The sequence below is a fragment of the Narcine bancroftii genome, chromosome 1 (genome assembly GCF_036971445.1).
Source record: "Narcine bancroftii isolate sNarBan1 chromosome 1, sNarBan1.hap1, whole genome shotgun sequence".
In the NCBI taxonomy this organism is placed as follows: Eukaryota; Metazoa; Chordata; class Chondrichthyes; order Torpediniformes; family Narcinidae; genus Narcine; species Narcine bancroftii.
Window position 1 is genome coordinate 106,911,794 of NC_091469.1, and position 23,544 is coordinate 106,935,337.

Sequence of the window (23,544 nt, forward strand, 5' to 3'; positions counted from 1 at the left end):
CATACTAACTCCTCAAATTATCCAATATTATCAGAGCTATGTTTTAAATGTGGTCAAGAAGTTGGTTCATTTTTGCATTCTGTTTGGAAGTGTCCTAGAGTAAAACCTTTTTGGTTAGAGGTAGGAAATATTTGGAGAAAATATAAGGGGTTAAATTCCCCGAGGACCCAATGTTGTTTTTATTGGGTAATATTAAAGTGGTTAGACCTAAATTAAGGTTAACCATATATCAAATTGATTTTCTACGACTAGCTTTAGCTGTTTCTGGGAAGAGCATAGTCATTACTAGGAATTCAGATAGATTTAGGGATGGAGAGATGGCGTGCTGAATTGTGTACTTGTATTCCACTTGAGAAAATAACAGAATTTGCAAAATAAGTATCAATTTTTTTCAAAAGTGCGGAGCCCATACTTACAATATGTTAGTTTGAAAATCTGAAGGACTCTCTGAAAGCCCATCCTGTTGGTAATCCCCAGCTCCATTATTATTAGTATTGAGACTTTTTTTTACATCCTCTCAACTCTCTTTTTTCCTTTCTTTTCTTTTTTCTTTCTTTGATATATTTTGTGGGGGAGGGTAGGTGGGTGGGGGAAGGGGGAAAGGAAGGGAGGGATGGGTATTTATATATATATATATATATATATATATATATATATATAATATATATATATATATATCTCATACACAGACACACACCACATTTGTTTTTTTTTTCTTTCTTGTAGCTCTATTGAATATGTATAGATGGATGTTGTTTTAAAATTCTTAAGTAAAATATTACAAAAAAAGAAAGTGACCACACAAGTAAATTGATTGGTTAAAAAAAAGCAGAAGGAATGATTGCCTTCATTGGGCATTGAGCATAAAAATAAGGAAGTAATGTTGGAGCTGGAGAAAAGTGAGTTAGGCTGGACTTGGAATACGGAGGGCATTTCTGGTCATCACATGATAGCAAGCATGTCGAAAGCTTTGGAAGGGATACACCAGGATGAAGGTTCACCAGAATGATGCCTGGATTATAGGGTATGAATTATGGGGAGAGACTGGACAATCTTTAGTTGTTTTCTCTGGAGCATCAGAGGCTGAGGGGAGAATTGATGGAGGTGGATAAAATCATGAAATGCATTGATCGGGTTGACAATCAGAATCACACACTTTATGACCATATATTCACACAGACTCTATGACCATGCACTCTTGCAGACATTATGACCATATATACAAACAGATTTGATTTCCACGAGTGCTGCATGACCTGCTGAGTTTCTCCAGCACTTGCTTAAACACAATCAAGGAGTTCTCTGGTTTCTGCTAGCCTACTCTCCATTTTTCCTCCCTTTGTCTTCTTTCCTCCAGCTCTCCATCCTCTTCCCTCTCATTCACAGAGCAATCTCCCCTCCTCCTGCTTGTTACTGTGCCCTCCCTCCCTTATCCACCTATTACCTGCCTGTGGGCCTGTCCTCCTCTCCACACCCCTCCCTCCACCATTTTATTCAGGCACCTGCCTACATTTTGCTTGTACCTTGACGAAGGGCTCAAGCTATATATTTGCTATATAAAGAACACTGTGTGATTTGCTGAGTTTCTCCAGTATTGTTTTTTACTACTCTCAAGGACTTTTGTTTAAGGTGAGTGGGGAGGACGTTTAAGGGACATGAGCGGACAAATATTTTACACAGGGAATGGTGAGTGCCTGGAAGTGACCACTAGGAATATCGCATATACTCATGTAATACTGTAGTCAAGGTTTGTGGGTCAAATTTGGGTGGGGAGGAATCAACTTTTATTGAGGTCAAACTTTTGACCGCATTAAGTACCTGCATCTTTTAAGGCATCAGAAGCTCAGATGGCCAAGACTGGGTGGTAAGACTGCATTTGGGGCTTCGGGAGCTCAAATGGGTGGGCAGCCGAGGCTTTGGAGCGAGTCTACGGCTGGGGCATCAGGAGCTTGGATGGGCAGGTGTAACAATATTAATATTTGGGGAGAATTTATAAGATTTAGAGTAGGTCACATACATACACACATTTTAAAACAGATCTTATTTGAAAGACTGAAGAATTCACATTGCAAGATCTCTGGAGAATGTAAGCACCTTTCACAAGTAGGTGTTAATTGAACTGACCATTGCCTTGCTGGAGTCATGCTGTCTATCAGTACCCTTTCTGCAAAGTGCTTATAGAAAGATCACTCCTGGATTTTGTTTATCTAACAACAGATGGGAGCAGAAGAAAGAACTCCTGTTGTTTGCTCAGGAAGGTGGGGGTTTTGCAAGATGTGAGTCACATGCTCTCTTTGGAGTTGCAGTTGGAAAAGAGAGAGTTGAGTTAACAGCTCAGTCACTCAGTGTGTGGGCACTGACAAGTAACTGAAAAGTGCAATCCAGGGAAAACTGTTTGAAACTGATGAAAGCAAGTTCCAGAGCAGTAGATGGCTGGAAGTGCTATCTGTCTGATGTTTCTCTTGAAATAGAGGAAGAAATGGAACTCTGTGGTAGCTTGAAGAAAGAGGTTACCATCTGATGGGGCAAGTTTTATCAGCAAGACCCTGAGGCGACTAGTGGTGGTACCTCAGTTGTGGAAATCCTGGAGCAACAAATATCTCTCTCTGCAAACCCTACAAGAACCTTCCTGAGTGGTAAACATTTACCTTTCAAGCACCAACCCTGGTGAACTTTATACATGTTAAATTCTGTGCACAGTATGGTGATTGCCTGCAACCAGAGAACTTGGAAGAAGGAGAAGTGAGATTGAACTATGAACCAAAGGACTTTTCTTGAATTTACACACACGTTACATATACATGCGCTTAGAATTAGAAGGGGGTATTTTGGGTTAGTATAGAGTTAAGTTAAAGTTTGATTCTATTTTCATGTTTGAAGTTGATTAAAAAAAACTTTTGTTTTGAAAGCCACTTGTCTTGGTGAATGTCTATTGATACTGGGTTTTGGGGTCCTTTGGGCTCGTAACACAGGCAGCTCAGGCCTCGGAGAGAGTCCGTGACTGGGTTGTCAGGAGCTCTGGTGGGTGGGCAGCCAGGGTGAGAATCCATGGTCAGGGTGTCAGGAGCTTCAGTGGGTGGGAGGCTGGGGCATCAAGAGCTCTGGTGGGTGGGCGACTGGAGCAAGGATCTGAGGTCAAGGCATTTGGAGCTCTAGTGGGAAGGTGGCCAGGTTGAAGATCCGTGGTTGGAGTGTTAGGAGCCTGGATTGGCAAGCGATTGGGGCATTGGCAGCTCAGATAGGTGGGCAGCCGAGACAAAGATTTGCAATCGGAGCATTAGGAGCTTGGATGGGCAGGCAGTCAGGTCAAAAAATGGCATGGATAACTTTTACAAGGGTCACATGGAAATCATGTTTTTTGGGACAGAAGAGGGGTTGACTGTTACATGGTGTAACAGATTATGTTGTGTTTGTATTGTATATAGATATGCTTTTGGGAGATAAATTAGGGCAGGTGTTTTAGTGTAGGTCACATACAAACACTTTAAAACAGATCTTTTCATTTAAAATACTGGAGATTTGCTCATGCTTGAAATTCTGGCACCAAGAGCCTTTGCAAAAGCTTTGGAGAGTGCCCAAGAGACAACACTAATGGATTGTTGTTTACAAAAAAGGCAATAGATGAAAGAACTAATTGGAGCCGCAGGCTGTCTGGATGGAACTTGCTGTTCTAAGAGGGTCATGTAATTTTGCAAGCAGAGAGAGTAAAATGGGCTTTTTCTCAGAGAGAGAGAGAGAGAGAGAGAGAGAGAGAGAGAGAGACACACACACACACACACACACACAGATCAGTTCTGCAGTTTTACAGTCAGCAGTAGCAGCTGAGACTGGAACAGGACAAGCTGGTAAGCTTGTGGAAAACCCCATTTTGGAAGACAGGTTGTTACTGCTTAGTTCAGCCTGGTCAAAGCCCTTGTGGTTCATGTAAGAGAAGAGGACTGGCTGCCTAATGTTTCATTTGAAATAAGAAAAACTAAAAGGAACTCTGTGGTGACCTGAAAGAAAGAGGTTATCATCTGGAGAACCCTAATGCGGCAAGTTTCTTCGACAAGACACTGATGTGGCTGGTTACACGGAATCAGTTGTGGGTGTCCAGTGAACAACAAATCTTTCTCTGAAAACCAACAAGAACTTTCCTGAGCGGTAACCATTTACCTTTCAAGCACCAAAGCCTGATGAACTTTATAAATGTTAAATTCTGTGCACCATATAAGAATTGCCTGCCACCAGTGAACTTGGAGGATTGAGAAGTGAGACTGGACTGTGAACCAAATAACTTTTCTGAACCTACATACACACACACATTACATACACGTGCACTTAGAATTAGAAGGAGGTTAAGTTCGGTTAGTTAAGTTAAAGTGTGATTCTGTTTCCATGCTTAAAGATAATTAAAAGCAACTTTTGTTTAAGTCACCTTTTGTCTTGGTGAATATCGATTGATGCTGGGTTTTGGGGTCCTCTGGGCTCGTAACAATGGAATCAACTATTACATGAGTATATATAGTGGAAGCAGATACAATTATCATGTTTCAGGGGCTTCATGAGTATGAAGGGGGCAATCTATCTGATGCAAGCAGCTGAGTTTGAGTTTGATTTGGAGCATGACTGGCACAGACATGTGGGCCGAAGGGTCAGTTCCTGAACTACGTTTTATAATTTATCAATAAAATCTCTTATTATTTTCTTTTCTCTTGCCCTCGCAGATCAATCTCATCTTTTTTTGCCTGGTTGATTTTCCTTTTAAGCCTCATACCTAATGTTTGCTGAGTGATTATTTTGATCTGACCTGCTGACATCTAACATGTAATGAACCTCTTCATTCATGACCAGAGCCTCCATAGCCTTTATCAATCGGACTCCCCTTATTTATGTATCTATTTATTTATTTTATTTATAATAAACACATGGAAAAATACAGTTTTCATCTATCACAATGTTACAAAAATTAAGGAGACACGTTGATTTTATAAAAAGGGGAAAAAGAAACACCTAATACTCTCCCAACCCTCTCCCTCAAACCACCTACCATCAGCCCAAAAAATACTAAAAAACTAAGGATAATATAGCAAATATATATATTTTATATATATATGAAAAAAATGTATTTAATTAATAATGGATATATTATATTACATTGGTTTGCTCTTGGAAACACTTGAAGATCATATAAAGACATTTTCACAAAAAAGTTTATTACAACCAGACTTCCTTGAACCTGTTCTTCATCAAAAAACAACATGCAGTGTCTGAATTCTCTCTCTCTCATCTTCAATAGCATTTCAGCTTCCTGCTATCCATTCCCTGAAGACATCTTCCCCCAGACATTTCTTCTATTGCAGACAAACCTCCCCTGCAAATGTCACTCCCCTCAGATGCCCCCTCCCCTGCAGACGTTACCTCCCCGCAGTCATCCCTTCTCTCAGATATTACTTCCCCTCAGGTGTCCCTCCCCTGTAGTCATCCCACCCTTCAGACATTACCTTCCCTCATATGTCCCCTCATCTCCAGCCACCCCTCACCTACAGATGTCCACTCACCTCCAGATGTCCTTCCCCTTGGACGTCTCCTCCCTTCAGATCTCCTTACCTTGCAGATGTCCTTCCCCTGCAGATGTCCTCTTTCTTCAGACATCCTCTCATCTCTAGATGCCCTTCCCCTGCAGATGTCCCCCTCCTCTACAGACATTCCCTCCCCTCAAAAGTCCCCTTACCTCCAGATGTCCTTCTCCAGTAGACATCCTACTCCCCTGCAGATGTCCCCTCTCCTCAGACTTCCCATCATTTGCAGATGTCCCTCCCCTGCAGCTGTCCTCTCCCTATCTGTAAGTTCCTGTTCAACATCTCCAAGTTGGCTTTGGCCCAACCTATCACCTTAAATTAGGGATGAGTCCTACATTTTCCCATAACTAGTTGGAAACCAACAGAGTAATATCACTGTTCCCATAGTGCTCTCTACCCAGTGTCACTTCAGTCACTTGATACTTCCTGCAGTGGATGCCTGGTATTCCCCCCTTTCTCATCAGACCTTGAATGTTTGGATTTAAGAAACGCTGTAGAACACATTTAACAACTTTTATTTTACTATGGGTGACCCAGTCAAGTTTAGAGAAGTTGAAACCACTCAGCAATACCACTCATTATTTTTACGACTTATTGAATCTAATGTTTAATTCCTTGTGGGTACGGTCCATTTTAAAGAGCATTTACAGGTGGACAAGTTCCTCGAGGTCCCTGTTCTGCTTTGACTGGTGCTCATTGTCTGTGGCACCAACTTACATTGTTTCTTGGAGCATCAGCCTGTACAGGATCCTCGGCGGCCAGGGCAATGCTGCTCATCGTTATCACCAGCAGGATGCACATCTCAAAATAGCGGAGGTTGACAATGTAATGGCATGCCCTGCGAACACTAAAGAGAGAGGTCAGTGTACCTTCACATCAGAAACAGCCCTGCGACAAATAGAAATATCAAAAGTTAAGGCCATAAGAAACTATTCTTTGGAACTTCACAAGTGTTGATAACAACATCCTTTCATTCACCATGTGTCACCTTTTCCTTACCCCGTCTTCTCTCCAAAAACCTGCAATTTGGATTTGTCGAAATTGCATCCTGTTACAGCTCTTCCATTTGGGGATCCACTCACTCCTGTCCTCATCTCTAATGTGGGCATTGAAGCAACCATGCAGCAGCTGTTACAGAAAACCATTAAAGCCTCCATTTGTACTTCTGATTACATTCAATGAATAATTAACCAGCTTTTACTCTTTGCAGAAATGCTCTGTCCTTGTAGGAAAGGGTTACACCCCTCTCCGGCAGCTGAATCAATGTCCCATTACCCTGATACTCTTTCCATCCTTTACACTCCTGCACCAATGTTGTCCTGTCAGATAAGTACATATTGCATTAACAAAAGGAACCACAGGAGACCAATCCATCTTCTGTTAAACACAAATAAGGCTCTGCAGCTGAAGGGCATTCATGGGTTGAGTGCTGTTAGCAACTTGTGGCTGAGGAACCCACACAGGCATCAGGCTGCCCATGACTTGAGGTCAAAGGGCTCAAATCAGGCTGCAGGATGCTGAAGATTGGGGCATGAAAACCAGGATCAGAACCTGGATTCGAGAGGATGCCAAGGGCAAGGAGCCCCCCTCCCCCTCCCTGAAGAACCCTGGGTGCTGAAGGCTTCCACCTTGCTTCAGAGGTTTGGATCCAGTCTAGGGTTGCTGATGGTTTGAACTGGAGTCTTGTGAGGATCCAGAGGCTATGGGAGCTCTGGAGATGAATCCACAGACACTCGGTGACTCTGTGAAGACTCCCTTTTGCTTTTCACTCTCTGACTGCAAGGGGCGCTGGGTGATCTGAATGATTATGGCAGACTAAAGGCAATTTCATGTAATATTACAGTTCTGTTTTATTACATGACAATAAATAGTATCTGATCTGATCTGCAGCTAAACTTTATCAAAAAGGGCAGATAGAAATCCATATGGACAAATGCACCCTAAATGCCACTGACACCTTTAGGTATTGTTTTGAGGTCAGTTATGAGTATACTGCAATATCATATGTACTTAAGTTCGATACCTGGCCAAGTTATGTGGTGGCTAATCATCAGATCATTTAACCAATAATGCAGCCGAAGACTCCAGCCCTGGCCCCAGCTGCCTACTTAACAGAGCTCCTGATGCTTTGACTGCCAACTCCAGCGTAGACCCTAGCTGCCTACCTGCAGGAGGTCCCAATGCTACGGCTGCCGACTCTCACCTGAGCCCTGGCCACCCTTGGGCTAGAGCTTCCAATGTTGACTTCTACCACGTGGCTCCTGGCATAGACTACTTCTGTGGTCCTGACCTTGCTGCTGGATCCCACTTGCTCATTTCCCCCACCCCCCACTACTTCTTATCTTTCTCTATCCCCCAACACATTTCCCTACTCTAACCCCATTTCCACCTCACAGCTCCCTTCTTCTTCCCAACCCCCTAACAGACCTTTGCAATTCCCTCCCTTCTCTAGTTACTCCCACTCTATCCCCCCATTGACCTCCCCACCCCCACTTACCCGCTCTATCATCCCCAACCCTTCCCCTCCATCCACCAACCTTCTCAACCCTCCACCTCCCCCCTCTATCCTTCCTTATCTTCCTTCTCTACCCTCTGACATCCCTAACCTTCCACCTCCTCCCAACACCTTCCACAACAGCGATTCCCACTCTGACCCCCTACTTGGTCTTTACTATCCCCTCTGATCTTCCACTCTCTGACAAAGAATGCAGGGTCCTCAGTAGAGGCCATACCTTCGTTCCCCTCTGCCCACACCTTAATGAGTTCTGAATAAGCCTTGATGCCAAAATCTTCTTCCACCACCTCTGCTTCCAGATCTACTTATATGACCGTGACTCTCCACCCCCTACCCAAGCCCTTTCTCCTACTTTAAGCCTTCTTCCTCTGCTTGGACACCTCATCCTGTCCTGCTGCCCGCTCTGGATCTTTTTATTTCCAACTGCTACCAAAACATCGACCATCTCAATTTCACCACTCCCTTTTCATAATCTAATATTACTTCCTCCCAACATGCTGTCCTCCGCTCTCTCTGCAACTATCCCAACCTCACCATCAAACCTGCAGACAAGGGTGATGCTGTTGTGGTCTGGCACACTGAACTCTACCTTGCTGAGGCCAGACAACAACTCTCAGACACCTCCTCCTGCCTACCCCTCCTACAGGACCCCATAACAGAACATCATACCATTATCTCCAACATCATCACCTCTGGTCACCTCCCTTCCACAACCTCCATCCACAATGTTTCCCATCCCCGCACTGCTCTTTTGTACCCTTTACCCAAGATACATAAACCCAACCATCCAGGTAGACCCATTGTTTATGCTTGGTCTTGCCCCATCAACCTATTAAAATTTAAATTAAAATTTTAAATTTAAATGTAATTATTTTAAAAATTTAGATATATCACACTATAAGAGGCCAGTTTGCCCCACGAGCCCATGCCATCCAATTACACCCAATTGACCCTCAGGTACATTTTGAAGGAGGAAACTGAAGCCCCCAGAGGAAACCCATGCAGACACGGGGAGAATGTACAAACTCCTTACTAACAGTGTGGGATTTGAACCTTAGTCGTGATCACTGGTGCTGTTACATCATTGCACTAATCGTTACGCTAACTGTGCCACCTGAGGCTATTTTATCTTACCTTGACTCTATCTTTTCTCCCGTGGACCAATTCCTCCCCAACTACATCTGTGATACATCACATCCCCTCCATTTCTTCAATGACTTCAGATTCCCCAACCTGGACCACCTCATCTTTATGAAGGATGTCCAATCACTTTATACCTCCATCCCCCATACGGAAGGTCTTAAAGCACTTCACTTCTTTCTGTTTCCGACCTGGGCTGACTCACCCTTCTTTACATAACCTGGTGATGCCTGATTCCTCCGGAGACACCATATCAACACCCAACTTAGTGAGGACACCCGCTCAACACAGGCCGAGTGATCCGACAGTAAATAGCTGGATTACAGGTGGGCTTCTTTCTGGTCCAGATGTCTGACCAGTCACCCTCTACACTTCTCAACCTAGCAGAAAATTCCACACTCTAAACAATTATTCTTTAACTCATCTCACTTCCTCCAAATCAAAGGAGTAGCCTTGGGTATCCTCATGGGTCCCAGCTACACCTGCCAGCATGTGGGCTTTGAGGAGCAATCCATGTTGCAAGCCGACACAAGCAAGACCCCTCAACTCTTCCTCCGGTATATTGATGACTACATTGGGGCTGCCTCATGCACCCTCGTTGAACTTACTACTTCATTCACTTTGTGGCCAACTTCCACCCCAATCTCAAACTCACCTGGTCCATCTCCAACAACATATTCCCCTCACTGGATCTCTGTCTCCATCTTGGGTGACAACCTTTCCACTGGCATTTATTATAAACCCACCAACTCCCACAACTACCTCGACTACACTTCCTCACATCCTGTCCCCTGCAAGAATTCTGTTCACTTCTCTCAAATTCTTCATCTCCGCTGCATCTGTTTGCAAGATGAGGCTTTTCAGTCCACATCTTCTGAAATATCTGCCTTCTTCCACAAACATGGTTTCTCCTTCACCACCATCAACTCAACCCTCACCCGCATCTTCTCCATTTCCCACTTATCTCCTCTAGCCCCTTCTTCCCCAAAGACACAACAAACACAGGACTTCTCAGTGGGGGAGCATTTTGATGAGAATGACCACAATTCCCTTAGCTTCAATATAGCTATGAAAAAGGATAAAAACAGTCAAAGTGGGAAAGTGCTTAGCTGAGGAAGAGCTAATTATGAAGTAATGAAACAGGAACTAGTGAGAATAAATTGGAAACAGATGTTTAAGGGTGAAAGCATAGAATTAATGTGCAGGGTTCGAGATAGGTTTGGCCCACTGGGACAAGGAGAAAAATGATAGGAAAAGGGAACCATAGTTGATGAAACAGGTCAGGCAACAAGTCAAGAGGAAAAAGGAACCATATATTAGATATATGAATCAGGAAACAGGAAGAGTTCATAAGAAGTATATAGTATCCATACATCCCTCAATGCTGAATGGGTCTACCTGGATGGTTGGGTTTATGTATCTTGGGTAAAAGGTGATTGGATATTTAAGAAGGCGTACGGGATGCTAGGCTTCATTAATAGGGGGGTTGAATTCAGTAGAGGTTATGTTGCAACTCTACAATTTTCTGATAAAACCATAATATTCTTTGTGTTCAGTTCTAGCCACCTCATTATAGGAAGGATGTGGAAGCTATGGAGAGGGTACAGAGGATATTTACCAGGATGTTGCCTGGTTTTGGAAACAAGTAATATGAGGCAAATTTAGCAGAGCTGGGACTTTTTACTTTGGTGCGTAGAAGGATGAGAGGAGACTTGATAAATATCTACAAGTTTATGGAAGGTATAGATGGGGTGGACAGCCAGCTCCTGTTTACAAGGGCAGGATCAGCAAACACCAAATGACATAGGTATAGGTACAAAGTTAAATGAGGGAAGTTTAGAGGAGACATCACAAGTAAGTTTTTTTTTACACAGAGTTGTGGGTGCCTGCAAAGCCTTGCCAAGGATGATGATGGAAGTTGAAACATTGGAACTCTTGGGATGGAAGATAGAGTGTTACGGAGAAGGGAGGGTTGAGTTCTTTTTTTGGAAGGGATATATGGGTTGGCACAACATTGAGGGCTGAAGGGCCTGTACTGTGCTGTATTGTTCTATTATTCCCCTTGTCCTCACCTACCACCTCATCAGCTTCTGCAGCATCTAACACATTATCCTCCAGAATTTCTGGCACTTACAACAGGATCCCACTACCAGACACATCTTGCCCTCTCCTCCCCTCTCCAGAGGGACCACTCCCTCCATGACTCCCTCATACATTCATCCCTCTCCACCAATCGCCCCCTCGGCATCTTCCTCGGTGGCCACAGGAGTTGCCATACTTCCACCCACACCTCTTCCCTCTCCACAGTCAGGGATCCTGTGAAGCAACATTTTACTTGTGTATCCGCAGGACTGATTTACTGCATCTGGTGCTCCCTTTGTGACCTGGTATACATTGGAGAGACTTGGCGCAGACTGAGAGATCGCTTTGCTGAGCAACTTTGCTCTGTCTGCACCAGTAACAGAGACCTCCCAGTGGCCAACCATTTCACTTCTACATCGCACTCCTATGCTCACATGTATGTCTATGGCCTCATGTACTATTCCACCAAGACCACCGATAAATTGGAGGAAGAACACCTAATTTTCTGTCTGGGTACTCTCCAGCCAGATGGCATCAACATCGACTTTTCCAGTTTCTGCTAATCTACTCTCTTCTTCTCTCTACTTTCCCTTCCCCCTTCCAGGCAAGACCCCTCAACTCTTCCTCTGGTATATCGATGACTACATTGGGGCTGCCTTATACACCCTTGATGAACTCACTACTTCATTCACTTTGTGGCCAACTTCCACCCCAATCTCAAACTCACCTGGTCCATCTCCAACAACATATTCCCCTCACTGGATCTCTGTCTCCATCTCGGGCGACAACCTTTCCACTGGCATTTATTACAAACCCACCAACTCCCACATCGACTACACTTCCTCACATCCTGTCCCCTTTCCTCTCAATTCACCTAGCCATCCCTCCTCCTGTTGCTTGCTGCTGTGCCCTCACTTCCTTCTCCACCTATAATCTCCTGCTTTTAAGAACATGCCTCCCCCTTACCCTTTCATTCGGACACCTGTGACACTTTTCCATACTTTGTTGAATGGCTCAGCCCCAACACATCAGTTATGTATTTTTATCTTTTCTATATAAAGGACTCTGTTTGACCTGCATTGAGTTTTTACTTTTAGTTAACCAATAATATTGTATAACCCAGGTTTAGGAAGCCATGTAACATGAATATTCCTTTTTTTTTGTTTACACCATGTAGTATTTTTACTTTGGCCAGTGATTCCATTTAATAAGGGTCAGGAACACAGGAAGTAGGAGCTGGAGGAAAGGCCAGATTGTTCCACCATTCCATGAGACAACAGCTTTGCCTTCACTTTCCTGCCAGAACCCACAGTGCTAGGATCCCCTCTCATCCAAAGAAGGCTGCATCCCTGTGACACACTATCACCCACGATGGTACACTAATCTGCCATTGTGTGGTGCCCAGAAAACCACTCTGGTCATGAAATGACTGTTTATCTGTCTTCAGCCCCATTGCACTTCCAGACTGGAAACATGGGCAAGAGGTGCTGGAGCCTTGTCTGGTGTCACATCCCTCTGCATTGCTAGCATTGTGCCCAGACCTGCCCTTGGCTGTATACTTTCTGTGGAGTGAATTTCCTATAAACCAAGCAAGTCTGAGTCTTAGGCACCTTCACATGCTGGTCCATGAGCCTATTGGTCACAATCACTACCATGATCTCCATTGGCTGCTGCAGTTCAAGGCGTCTCTCCTTCCTCCTCAAAAAATTCTATAAGATTCGTTAAATATGACCTACCGCGCACAAAGCCATGCGGACTATCCTTAATGACTGTCCAAATACCTATATAGCCCGTCTTTCAGAACTCCTTCCAATAATTTACCCACTAATGACTTCAGACTCACTGGTCTATAATGATCTGGTTTATTTTTGGAGCCCTTTTTAAACAACAGGATAACATGAGCTACCTTCCAATGCTCTGGAATCTCATCCGTGGCTAAGGACATTTTGAATATATCAGCCAGAGTCCCTGCAATTTCTACACTAGTCTCCCTCAAGGTCCAAGGGAATATCATATCCAGCCCAAGTGATTTATCTACCTTTATTCGCTGTAAGACAGGAAGCACCTCTTCCTCCTTAATCTCCATCTGTTCCATGACTCTTCTGCTTGTTTCCCTTCCTTCCTTATCCACTATGCCAGTTTCCTGAGTAAATACTGATGCAAAAAAAAATTTAAGATCTCCCCCATTACTAGAGGCTCCACACATAGTTGACCACTGTGATCCTCTAGGGGACCAATTATGTCACTTAATATGGTTTTACCCTTAATATACTTATAGAAATCCTTCAGGTTTACCTTCATATTATCTGCCAGAGCAACCTCATGTCTATTTTTTTGCCTTCCTGATTTCTTTATCTAGAACTTTTTTTTTTGTACTCTTCAAGTACCTCATTAGCTCCTTCTTGCCTACATTTGCTAAACATCTTTTCTTCACCAGATTGCCAATATCCCTTGAAAACCAGGATTCCCTTGGCCTTTAATCCTAACAGGAACATGCAAACACTGGACTCTCATCATTTCACCCTTGAAGGCCACCCATTTACTTCACACACCCTTGGCATAAAACAACATATTCCAATCCCTCTTCCTAGATCCATTCTCATTTCCACAAAATTTGCCTTCCTCCAATTTAGAATCCCAACAGAAGGACCAGACTTATCCTTTTCCATAAATAACTTGAAGCTAATGACATTATGGCCACTGGACCCAAAATGTCCACATGCACATACTTCAGGAAGAAGTCAGGAGAACACGACCCAGTCCTCATTGAAGGCTCAGTAGTGGAGAGGGTCAAGAACTTTAAATTCCTGGGTGTCAACATCTTCTGAGGATCTGTCCTGGAGCCTCCACGTTGATGCAATCACAAATAAGGCTTGCCAGCAACTATATCTCACGAGGTGTCTGACGAGGTGCAGTTTGTCATCGAAGACTCTCGTAAACTTCTACAGGTGTCCTGTGGAGAGCATTCTCGCTGGTTGCATCACTGCCTGGTATGGAGGTGCCAACTCTCAGGACAAGGAGAGTTGTTAACTTAACCTGCAACATCACAGGCACCAGACCACTCCATAGAGGATATCTACATGAGGCGGTGTCTTATCAAAGCAGCCTCTATCTTCAAGACACTCTCCACCCAGGCCATGCCTCTTTCACACTGCTACCATCAGGGGGAAAAAGTACAGGAGTCTAAAGACAAACACTCAGCGGCACAAGGACAGTTTCTTCCCTGCTGCCGTCAGATTGCTGAATAATTAATGAACTGACACGCCTTATTTTTTGGGCACCATTATTGTTATTATTATAGTAATATCGTTCGCTCTCTGATGCTGCTGTACAACACCGAATTTCAAGATTTGTTCATGACAATGAATCCTGATTCTGATCTTGTTCCCTAATAGGAGATCAAGTACTGCATCCTCTCTCGTTGATACCTCTATATATTGATTTAAAAAACTTTGCTGAACACATTTCACAAACTCCAAGCCATCCAGTCCTTTGACAGTATGGGAGTCCCTGTCAATATTTTGAATATTTTATTTATAATTTTTAAATCATATATCATCAATTATAACTTATTCATACAGAAGGTATATAATTGAAATTTAATAAACCCAATCGCCCTCATCCACCCCACTAACACCCACCCACCTCCCTTCTAACCACTAAGAAAGAAGAAAGAAGACCATCATTTAAAAACAAAAATATTCAACTGTTTAGCTGTGCAAACCGAGGCACTCACCAGAGCAGATTGAGAGATTAAATCTTCAAACCAAAAAATTTTAGATATAACCATAACCATATAACCATTAACAGAGCGGAAACAGGCCATGTTGGCCTTTCGAGTCCGCACTGGTTCACTGATTTTGTGCGCCCTCTTCGGGCATTGGTCCCGGTAGATCTTCATTCAATAACGGGCTCCTTACTTTTACAAAAAAATGATAGTTATACCTCAAATTATACGTTATCTTTTCAAAAGGAATACAGGATTTCATCTTTGCGTTCCTAAAACTGAATCAGATTTCCAGGTGATGGCCAAACATTTTTTAGAAACAGCCAAAGCTAAACGTATAAATACAATTTGATACATAGTCAATCTCAATCCTAAAGCAATCAACTTAATATCCCCTAATAAAAACAACATTGGATCAAACAGAAGACTCACTTTTAATACTTGCTCCAAAAATAATTTAACTTGAATCCAAAAAGTTTTAATCTTAGAACAGGTCCAAATTGTATGAAAAAAAAGTACCTATTTCTTTTTCCCATCTAAAACACAAATCCGAAGAAATTAAATTAATTTTCTTTTAATTTTTGAGGATTTAAATGTAATTATGTTGTACTAATCTATATCTTACATTTATAAGCATGGTCACACTATCCTTACATAAATTTCTCTGAACATTTTCATCTATCTTCCTGTTGAAGTCGGATTCCCAATTTAATCTTGATTTATGAACATTCAACCTAGACATTTTATTTTGTAATAACATACATTTCAGAAATAAACTTATTTGTTTTTTCCTTACTAATTAATAATTCCAAAGCAGTTTATTATTAAACTGTGACCTAATTTTTTCAATAAAAAGGTTCTTACCTGATAATAGCAAAAAAAAATGTATTACTAGGAACTTGAATTTTTTCAAGTTCCCTGTCAATATTTTGGATATTAAAATCTCCTACTATTACAATGCTCTGGTTTTTATATCTCTCTACAGACTTGTTACTCCAATTCTCTCTGACTATTGGGTGGTCAGAGAGAATACAACCCTATCTGTGTGGTCACACCTTTTTCATTCCTCAACTCCACCCACATGACCTCTGTGGAAAAGTCCTCCTGGCTGTCCTGACTTTGCACAACTGTGATATTTTCCCTTACTAGCATGCCACACCTCCCCCTTTCATTCCTCCTCCTCCTCGATCACATCTGAAGCAACAGAATTCCAGTACATTAAGATGCTGGTCCTGTCCTGCAATCAAGTCTCACTCATAGCAATAATATTATAATCCTATTAGTCAATCCATGCCCCCACATCATCAGCCTTTCTAACAATACACCTTGTATTAAAAAAAACACACCGGAGAAAATTTCTATCATGTACAAAGCTATGATTTCTGTCTATACATGCAGTCTTCAGATGACCTTTAACCTCTTCTTTCTCACTAACTGCTCTAGCATACTGGTTCCCCTCACCCTGAAAATCTAGTTTAAACACATCAGGATAAGACTAATAAACCTATCCATAAGGATATTAATCCCCTTCCAGTGCAGATGCAATCTGTCCTATCGGTACAGATCCCACTTTCCCTGGAACACAGCCCAATGATCTAGAAATTTGAAGCCCTCCCTCCTACACCATGTCTCCAGCCACATGTTAAGAAACCTTATCCTCCCTTTCCTAATCTCTCCAGAACATGGCACAGGAAGAAATCTGGAATATTGACTGGGACTTCCATAGTGTAAAAGGGCTAGATAGCTTGGAGTTCTTCAAATGTGTTCAGCAAAGTTTTCAAGTCAAGTTTATTGTCATCTAATTGCACAAAACAGCGTTTTCTGGTCCTCCAAGCAAAACACGCAGACACACAACCAGACATTGCATATCTGCAAACAAACAATACTTATGCAGGACAAGTATTTCCACCTATATAAATAATTAATTAAAGATTCCTTTTGTACATATGACAGTTTTGGTTGTTTAGGGTGAGCAGTTCCTTCGGTCGTTCAGCAGTCTCACAGCCTGGTGGTGCTGGCTCTGATACTCCTGTATCTCTTCTCCAACAGGAGCAGCTGAAAGATGCTGAGTGCAGGGTGGAAGGGGGTCCTCAATAATTTTGCCCGCCCTCTTAAAACAACGATCCTGGTAGATTACATCAATGGGTGGGGAGGGAGACTCCAGTGATCCTCTCTGCTATTCCTTTAGTCCTGTGGATTGACCTCTGATCCATTCCACACTGTGATTCAGCTGGCCAGGATGCTCTCAATAGAACTCCAAAAGAAGGTTCACATAATGGTGGCAGGTAGCCTTGAAGCTAATGGGAGACTCTATCAGTTCCAGAGGGTCCCATTTGGTATCACAAATGGGGTCTTAATCTTACAGAGACAGATGGACTGAATGGTAGATTAATTTAAGTTGAAGGCCACCTTCCCATACCTCAACAATATTACCATTTGTGGCCACACTCTGGAGGACCATGACGCCAATCTCCAGAACTTTCTTCACGTAGCCAAAACCCCAGAACCTCACTTACAACACAAATAACTGCATGTTCAGGGCTAGATGCCTAACCATCTTGGTCTATGTGGTGGAGAATGACATAATTGGCCCGACTCCAACAGGATGCACCCTCAGTTGGAACTGCTGATCCCAAGGACCATGAAGAATTTGAGGAGGTGTCTGGGCTTCTTCTCATATTATGCCCAATGGGTGCTTCAATATGCCGACAAGGTCCATCCCCTGCTAAAAAACCACAAATTTTCCACTGACAGCCAAAGCTCCAACAGCTTTCAACTCTGTCAGAAACCACATTGTAAAGGCCACCACGCACTCAGTGAACAAAAATGTACCTTTCCAGCTGGAAAGCGACACTTCAGAAGTAGCCCTAGCTGTAAACCTTAATCAGGAAGGTAGGCCAGTTGCATTTTTTTCTAGGTCCCTACAAGGCCACAAGCTTCAGAATCCATCAACGGAGAAAGAGGCACAAGCCATTGTAGAGGCCAACAGGCACTGGAGGCGCTACCTGGTGGGTAGAAAATTCACCCTCCTCACGGACCAGCGATTGGTAGCTTTCATGTTCCACAACACAAAACAAGGCAAAATTAAAAATGACAAAACTGCTAGATGGAGGATCGAACTCTCCACCTACAACTACGACATAGTCTACTGACTGGTTCCCTCAATGAGCCTCCAGATGCCTTGTCCAGAGGAAGCTGTGCCTTTGCACACACCAGCCAGTTGTGGTCACTGCACAATGAGCTCTGCCATCCAGGCATCACTCGCACGGCTCATTTTGTCAAGGCACGCAATTTACCCTACTCAATTGAGGATGTCAGTGAAATGACCAGGTCATCCCAGGTCTACGTGGAGTGCAGGCAACACTTCTTACTGTCCCAGAAAGGTGCATCTGATAAAGGCATTCAGGCCCTTTGAACGGCTCAGTGTCAATTTCAAGGGACCCCTCCCCTCCACGAATAGGAACATATACTTTCTCACTGTCATGGATGTGTACTCTCCTTTCCCGTGTGCCATTCCCTGCCCAGACACATCCATGCCATCCGTCACTAGGGCCCTAGACACTATTTAGGCCCTGTTCAGGTATCCTGGCTATATCCATAGTGACCGGGGCTCATCATTTATGAGCGGAAATCTACATCAGTTCCTGCTGGTGAGAGGCATTGCATCCAAAAGGACGACTAGCTATAACCCCTGGGGGAACAGACAGGTTGAGAAATAGAATGTTGCAGTTTGGAAGGTCGTAAACTTGGACCTCCGGTCCAAAGAAATTCCAGACTCATGCTGGCAGGATGTCATTTCCAGACCTCCTGACAGGTTGAACTTGTAAATATTGTCAAATTCTTTTGACTTTCCGGTCCACTGTTTTCACCCGCAGGCTTCATTCAAAAGGAAAGGGTGAATGTAGTGAACTGGGAATTCACTATTGGTGCGATGCTCTAAGGACTGGCTCCTCCCCTGACTCTGCCCCCCACATATCCCAATATAAACCCTGGACCCCCGCCAAGACCCCAATTCAGTCCACAGACCATGTTTGCCATCCTTATTGATGAAAGTGTGTTGCACTCTCTCTGATCTTGAGTAATCTTAGTCATGCCTCACCTCCCACTGAGTTTCACTTGAGAACTGGGAGAGGACTAAGAATGTGGAGAAACTTGGTTCAAAACTTTGCATAGCTATGTGAATATCTGATGTACACAAAAATGCTGGAGAAACTCATCGGGTCATGCAGCATCCATAGGAAGTAAAGGGTAACCAACATTTCATCACGGTATGAGCAGAAACAGGCAGGCATCTGAATGAAATGGTGAGGGAGAGCAGGGGAGAGGAGAGGAGGGGGGAAGGGTCAGGCAGAGAACACAGCCTAACAGCTAATAGGTGTATACAGGTGGGTAGGTGGAAGAGAGAAAAAGTTGAGGTCTTAGGGAGAGAGGGTAGCTCTCTGATAGGAGAGGGAAGGTAAGTGGGTGGGGAATTAAAGGGATAGGAAATGAGCGAGACTAGGGAGGGGAGTTAATGGAAATTGGAGAAGACTATGTCAATGCTGTCTGGTTGGAGAATGTCCAGATAGAATATAAGGTATTGTTCTTCTAATTTGCAGGTGGCTTCGGTCTGGTTTGCGTTAGGCACAACATCTAGGAATGACAATCTGGGATTGCTAAAGTGATCTGTAATGAGTAACATCCCAGGAAGGAAGCCAAATGACTTTTTTTCTGCTCTGTTCTACACACATCCTCCCAGCACCAGTGTTGAATCTCAAATGCTTTCTGAGCTAGCAGGTCAATGATATAAGGCAGTTCACCAGCACTCACTAACAACAGTGAAGTGAATGAAAAAACAAACTAAGGTTAGAGGAAATTTGAAAGCAGCAAACACAGCAGATTCATGTTGGTCGATGAACTTTATTGCACAATGTTATTGTGGCAGCCCACCTTCACCACATCAATGAGCAGTGACTGCCTTTAACATGGAAGTCTGATGCTGAGATTTTGCCAAGGTTACAAACTAATCAAAGCCACGCATAAATCAGAGCCACATCTTCACTGGCCAGGCAATTCAAGCTCAATCTAAATTCATCTCTTTCCAGGAATCATTTGGGTTTGACTGCAAGTGTAGAACAGGTGCCAGGTGCAGGTCTCCTTTGTTCTTCTCTCTACGGGTCTGATTCCTTTGACAGCAAAGGAAATGAATGCACGTAGGAATTAAAGAAGAGTCCTGCAGGGAGAATAGAGTAACACACAAAGTGCTGGAAGGAACTCAGCAGATCAGGCAGCATCCATGGAAAGAAATAGATGGTAGATGTTTTTGCCCCGAGCCTTTCATCATGAATGCGAAATGTGTATTAAATGCACAGAGGCCCATTCTGCAGTAGCCTTCATAGGTTTGAATCCGGTGCTGTCTGTAAGAAATGTATGCATTCTTCCTGTGTCTGTGTGTTTCCTCCAGATGCTCTGGTTCCCTCCCACTCTCCAAAACATACAGGTTAATTGGGGTACTTGGGTGGCACGGGCTCATGGGCCAGAGGGCCTGTTACTGCATTGTATGTTGAAATTATAAATTCCAAAATTTGGATGAATTTACCCTTGTAATATTGTGTGAAAGATTATAGAGAGCAAGAGAATTTACAAGGTACCGGTGAGGCCTCACTTGGAGTATGGGGTACAGTTTTTGTTTCCTTATTTAAGAAAGGATGTGCTGACATTGGAGAGTGTTCACAGAAGATTTACAAGATTCCTGGAATGAAAGAAGTATGAGGAAAATTATTAGCTTATGAGGAATATTTGACATCTCTTGGACTGTACTCCTTGGTGTTCAGAAAAATGGGGGGACAACATAGAAGCATTTTAAATGTTGACAGGCCTGGACAAAAAGTTGTTTCCCAATGGGGTATCCAGAACAAGAGAGAAAAACTTCAGGATTGCAGGGTAGAGATGCGGAGGAATTTCTTTAGTCAGAGAGTGGGGAACCTCTCGAATTTTCTGCCACCAATGACTGTGGAGGCAAAACTATTTAAGGCAGATGTTGATAAATATCTGAATAGTCAGATTATCAGTGGTTATGGGGAAAAGGGAGAGAAATGGGACTGAGTTGGACAATGGATGGAATGGTGGAGCGGACTCGATGGCACAAATGGCCTACTTCTGCTCCTATATCTTATGGTCTGAATCTGATGAAGAAATTTACTTCATGTAGAGTAGAGATTTGCCAAAGTTACCAGCCCAATGTTGGTCCACAAGCCACCAGCCTGTCCAAAATTGCACTAACTTTATCATTTTAAACACAAGTTTCCGATGATCTTGCCATCGCTGATCCATGCATCGCATGCTGGAACACATCCCCATTGAAGGTCATGCCATCAAGGCCGTGAATATCAAAACAGTTCTGCAAGACTAAGTGGTAGGTTAAATTATAATGGGAAGCAGCCTCTCAATGCTACTATTTATACACTCATCAGTCATGCTGAGAATGACAACCCACTGTGAATGTGAATGTTTCATCTCAAGACGGTGAATGAAACATAGAGTCAACAAGCCCCAGAGCACAGAGGTCTCGGGTATAAAATGGCAGGGAATTGGTGCACTGCTGACCAGGGAAAGAATTATTGTTGTGTTCGAGGAGGAGTACAACAGTGTGGTTGTATGGGCAAAACTTAGGAGTAAGAAAGGGGCAATCACTTTGTTAGGTCATACTGCAGTTTCCTCAATACTCAGCAAAATTGCTCACTGGAGGGTCTAAAAACATTTGAGTTGTAGTGTGGGGGTGGGGATAGGGGGGGGGTCTTTAAATATTCCCATTATTGATGGGAATGTTCTGCCTGAGGAGAAGCTTAGATGAGGTAGAATTTGCAAAGTGCATCTAAGAGCGTTTTTGGAAATACTGTGCAGTAAATCATTCCAAGGAGGGGGCTGTGGAGGTACTGACCATAGCTCAGTGAGCTTCAAGGTAGTGAAGGAAAAGGATAAGGTTGGTCTTTGAGATAGGACCTTCTAGAACATAGAACACTACAGCACAGTGCAGATCCTTCAGCCCTCAATGTGGTGCTGACCCATATATTCCTTAAACAAAGTACTAAACCCTCCCTACCCCATACCCCTCTATTTTTCTTCCATCCTTGTGACTGTCTAAGAGTCTCTTAAAAGGACCCTAATGTTACAGCCTCCACCACCATCCCTGGCAAGGCATTCCAGGCACCCACATCTCTCTGTGAAAAAAAATTTAGCGCTGATGTCTCCCCTAAACTTCCCTCCCTTCACTTTGTATACATGCCCTCTGGTGCTTGATAGTCCTGCCTGAGGAAGCAGACACTGGCTCTCCAGTGAATTTCTTTCACTGTTAGTTTTCCCTCTGCATTATACAGTATGCAGTTGGTTGTTTTTCCAGACTCTTTTGTGTAGTCTTCCAAAGGCGCTATTTGCCTTGGCGAGTCTGTTGTCTATCTCATTGTCGATCCTTGCATCTGATGAAATGGTGCAGCCGAGATAGGTAAACTGGTTGACCGTTTTGAGTTTTGTGTGCCCGATGGAGATGTGAAAAACCTCACAAAGATAAGCGTATACAGAGCCGTTGTCATACCCACACTCCTGTTCGGCTCCGAATCATGGGTCCTCTACCGGCACCACCTACGGCTCCTAGAACGTTTCCACCAGCGTTGTCTCCGCTCCATCCTCAACATCCATTGGAGCGCTTACATCCCTAACGTCGAAGTACTCGAGATGGCAGAGGTCGACAGCATCGAGTCCACACTGCTGAAGATCCAGCTGCGCTGGATGGGTCACGTCTCCAGAATGGAGGACCATCGCCTTCCCAAGATCGTGTTATATGGCGAGCTCTCCACTGGCCACCGTGACAGAGGTGCACCAAAGAAAAGGTACAAGGACTGCCTAAAGAAATCTCTTGGTGCCTGCCACATTGACCACCGCCAGTGGGCTGATATCGCCTCAAACCGTGCATCTTGGCGCCTCACAGTTTGGCGGGCAGCAACCTCCTTTGAAGAAGACCGCAGAGCCTACCTCACTGACAAAAGGCAAAGGAGGAAAAACCAAACACCCAACCCCAACCCTCCAATTTTCCCCTGCAACCGCTGCAATCGTGTCTGCCTGTCCTGCATCGGACTTGTCAGCCACAAACGAGCCTGCAGCTGACGTGGACTTTTTACCCCCTCCATAAATCTTCGTCCGCGAAGCCAAGCCAAAGATACAGTATGCATTGATATGCAAAATGTTTTTTAAATTGATTAATAATTAATCACTGGAGGCAAATCCATGACTACTCAGTCACGGTCTCTGAAGGGACTCTCTTTTGCATTTCTTCCTCTCAATCTGTAAGATGCCAGGTGACCCATCTGGTGACTCACGGCAGGCAGAATGCAACTTTACATGACAATAAGGAATCCTGCATCTTGGATTTTCAATCTTGTATTGCCATTTGTTCAGCTACTTAGTCAATAGTTAGGGTAGGTATGTCAAAGATGATTGAAACAGTTTATAGTTTGCACATCTGGATGTACACCATCTGATTAATA

The 23,544-nt window shown here is 43.5% G+C and overlaps 1 protein-coding gene across 1 annotated transcript in view; it reads right to left on the reverse strand.

Annotated features, from left to right (window-relative positions):
• The window catches only part of LOC138762259 (probable voltage-dependent N-type calcium channel subunit alpha-1B), a 927,445-nt gene that overhangs the window by 192,038 nt on the left and 711,863 nt on the right, over positions 1–23,544 (reverse strand). Inside the window, exon 24 of the mRNA XM_069935943.1 lies at positions 6,279–6,408. Within this exon, the coding sequence (XP_069792044.1) occupies positions 6,279–6,408 (130 nt within the window). The remainder of the gene's footprint in view (positions 1–6,278; positions 6,409–23,544) is intronic.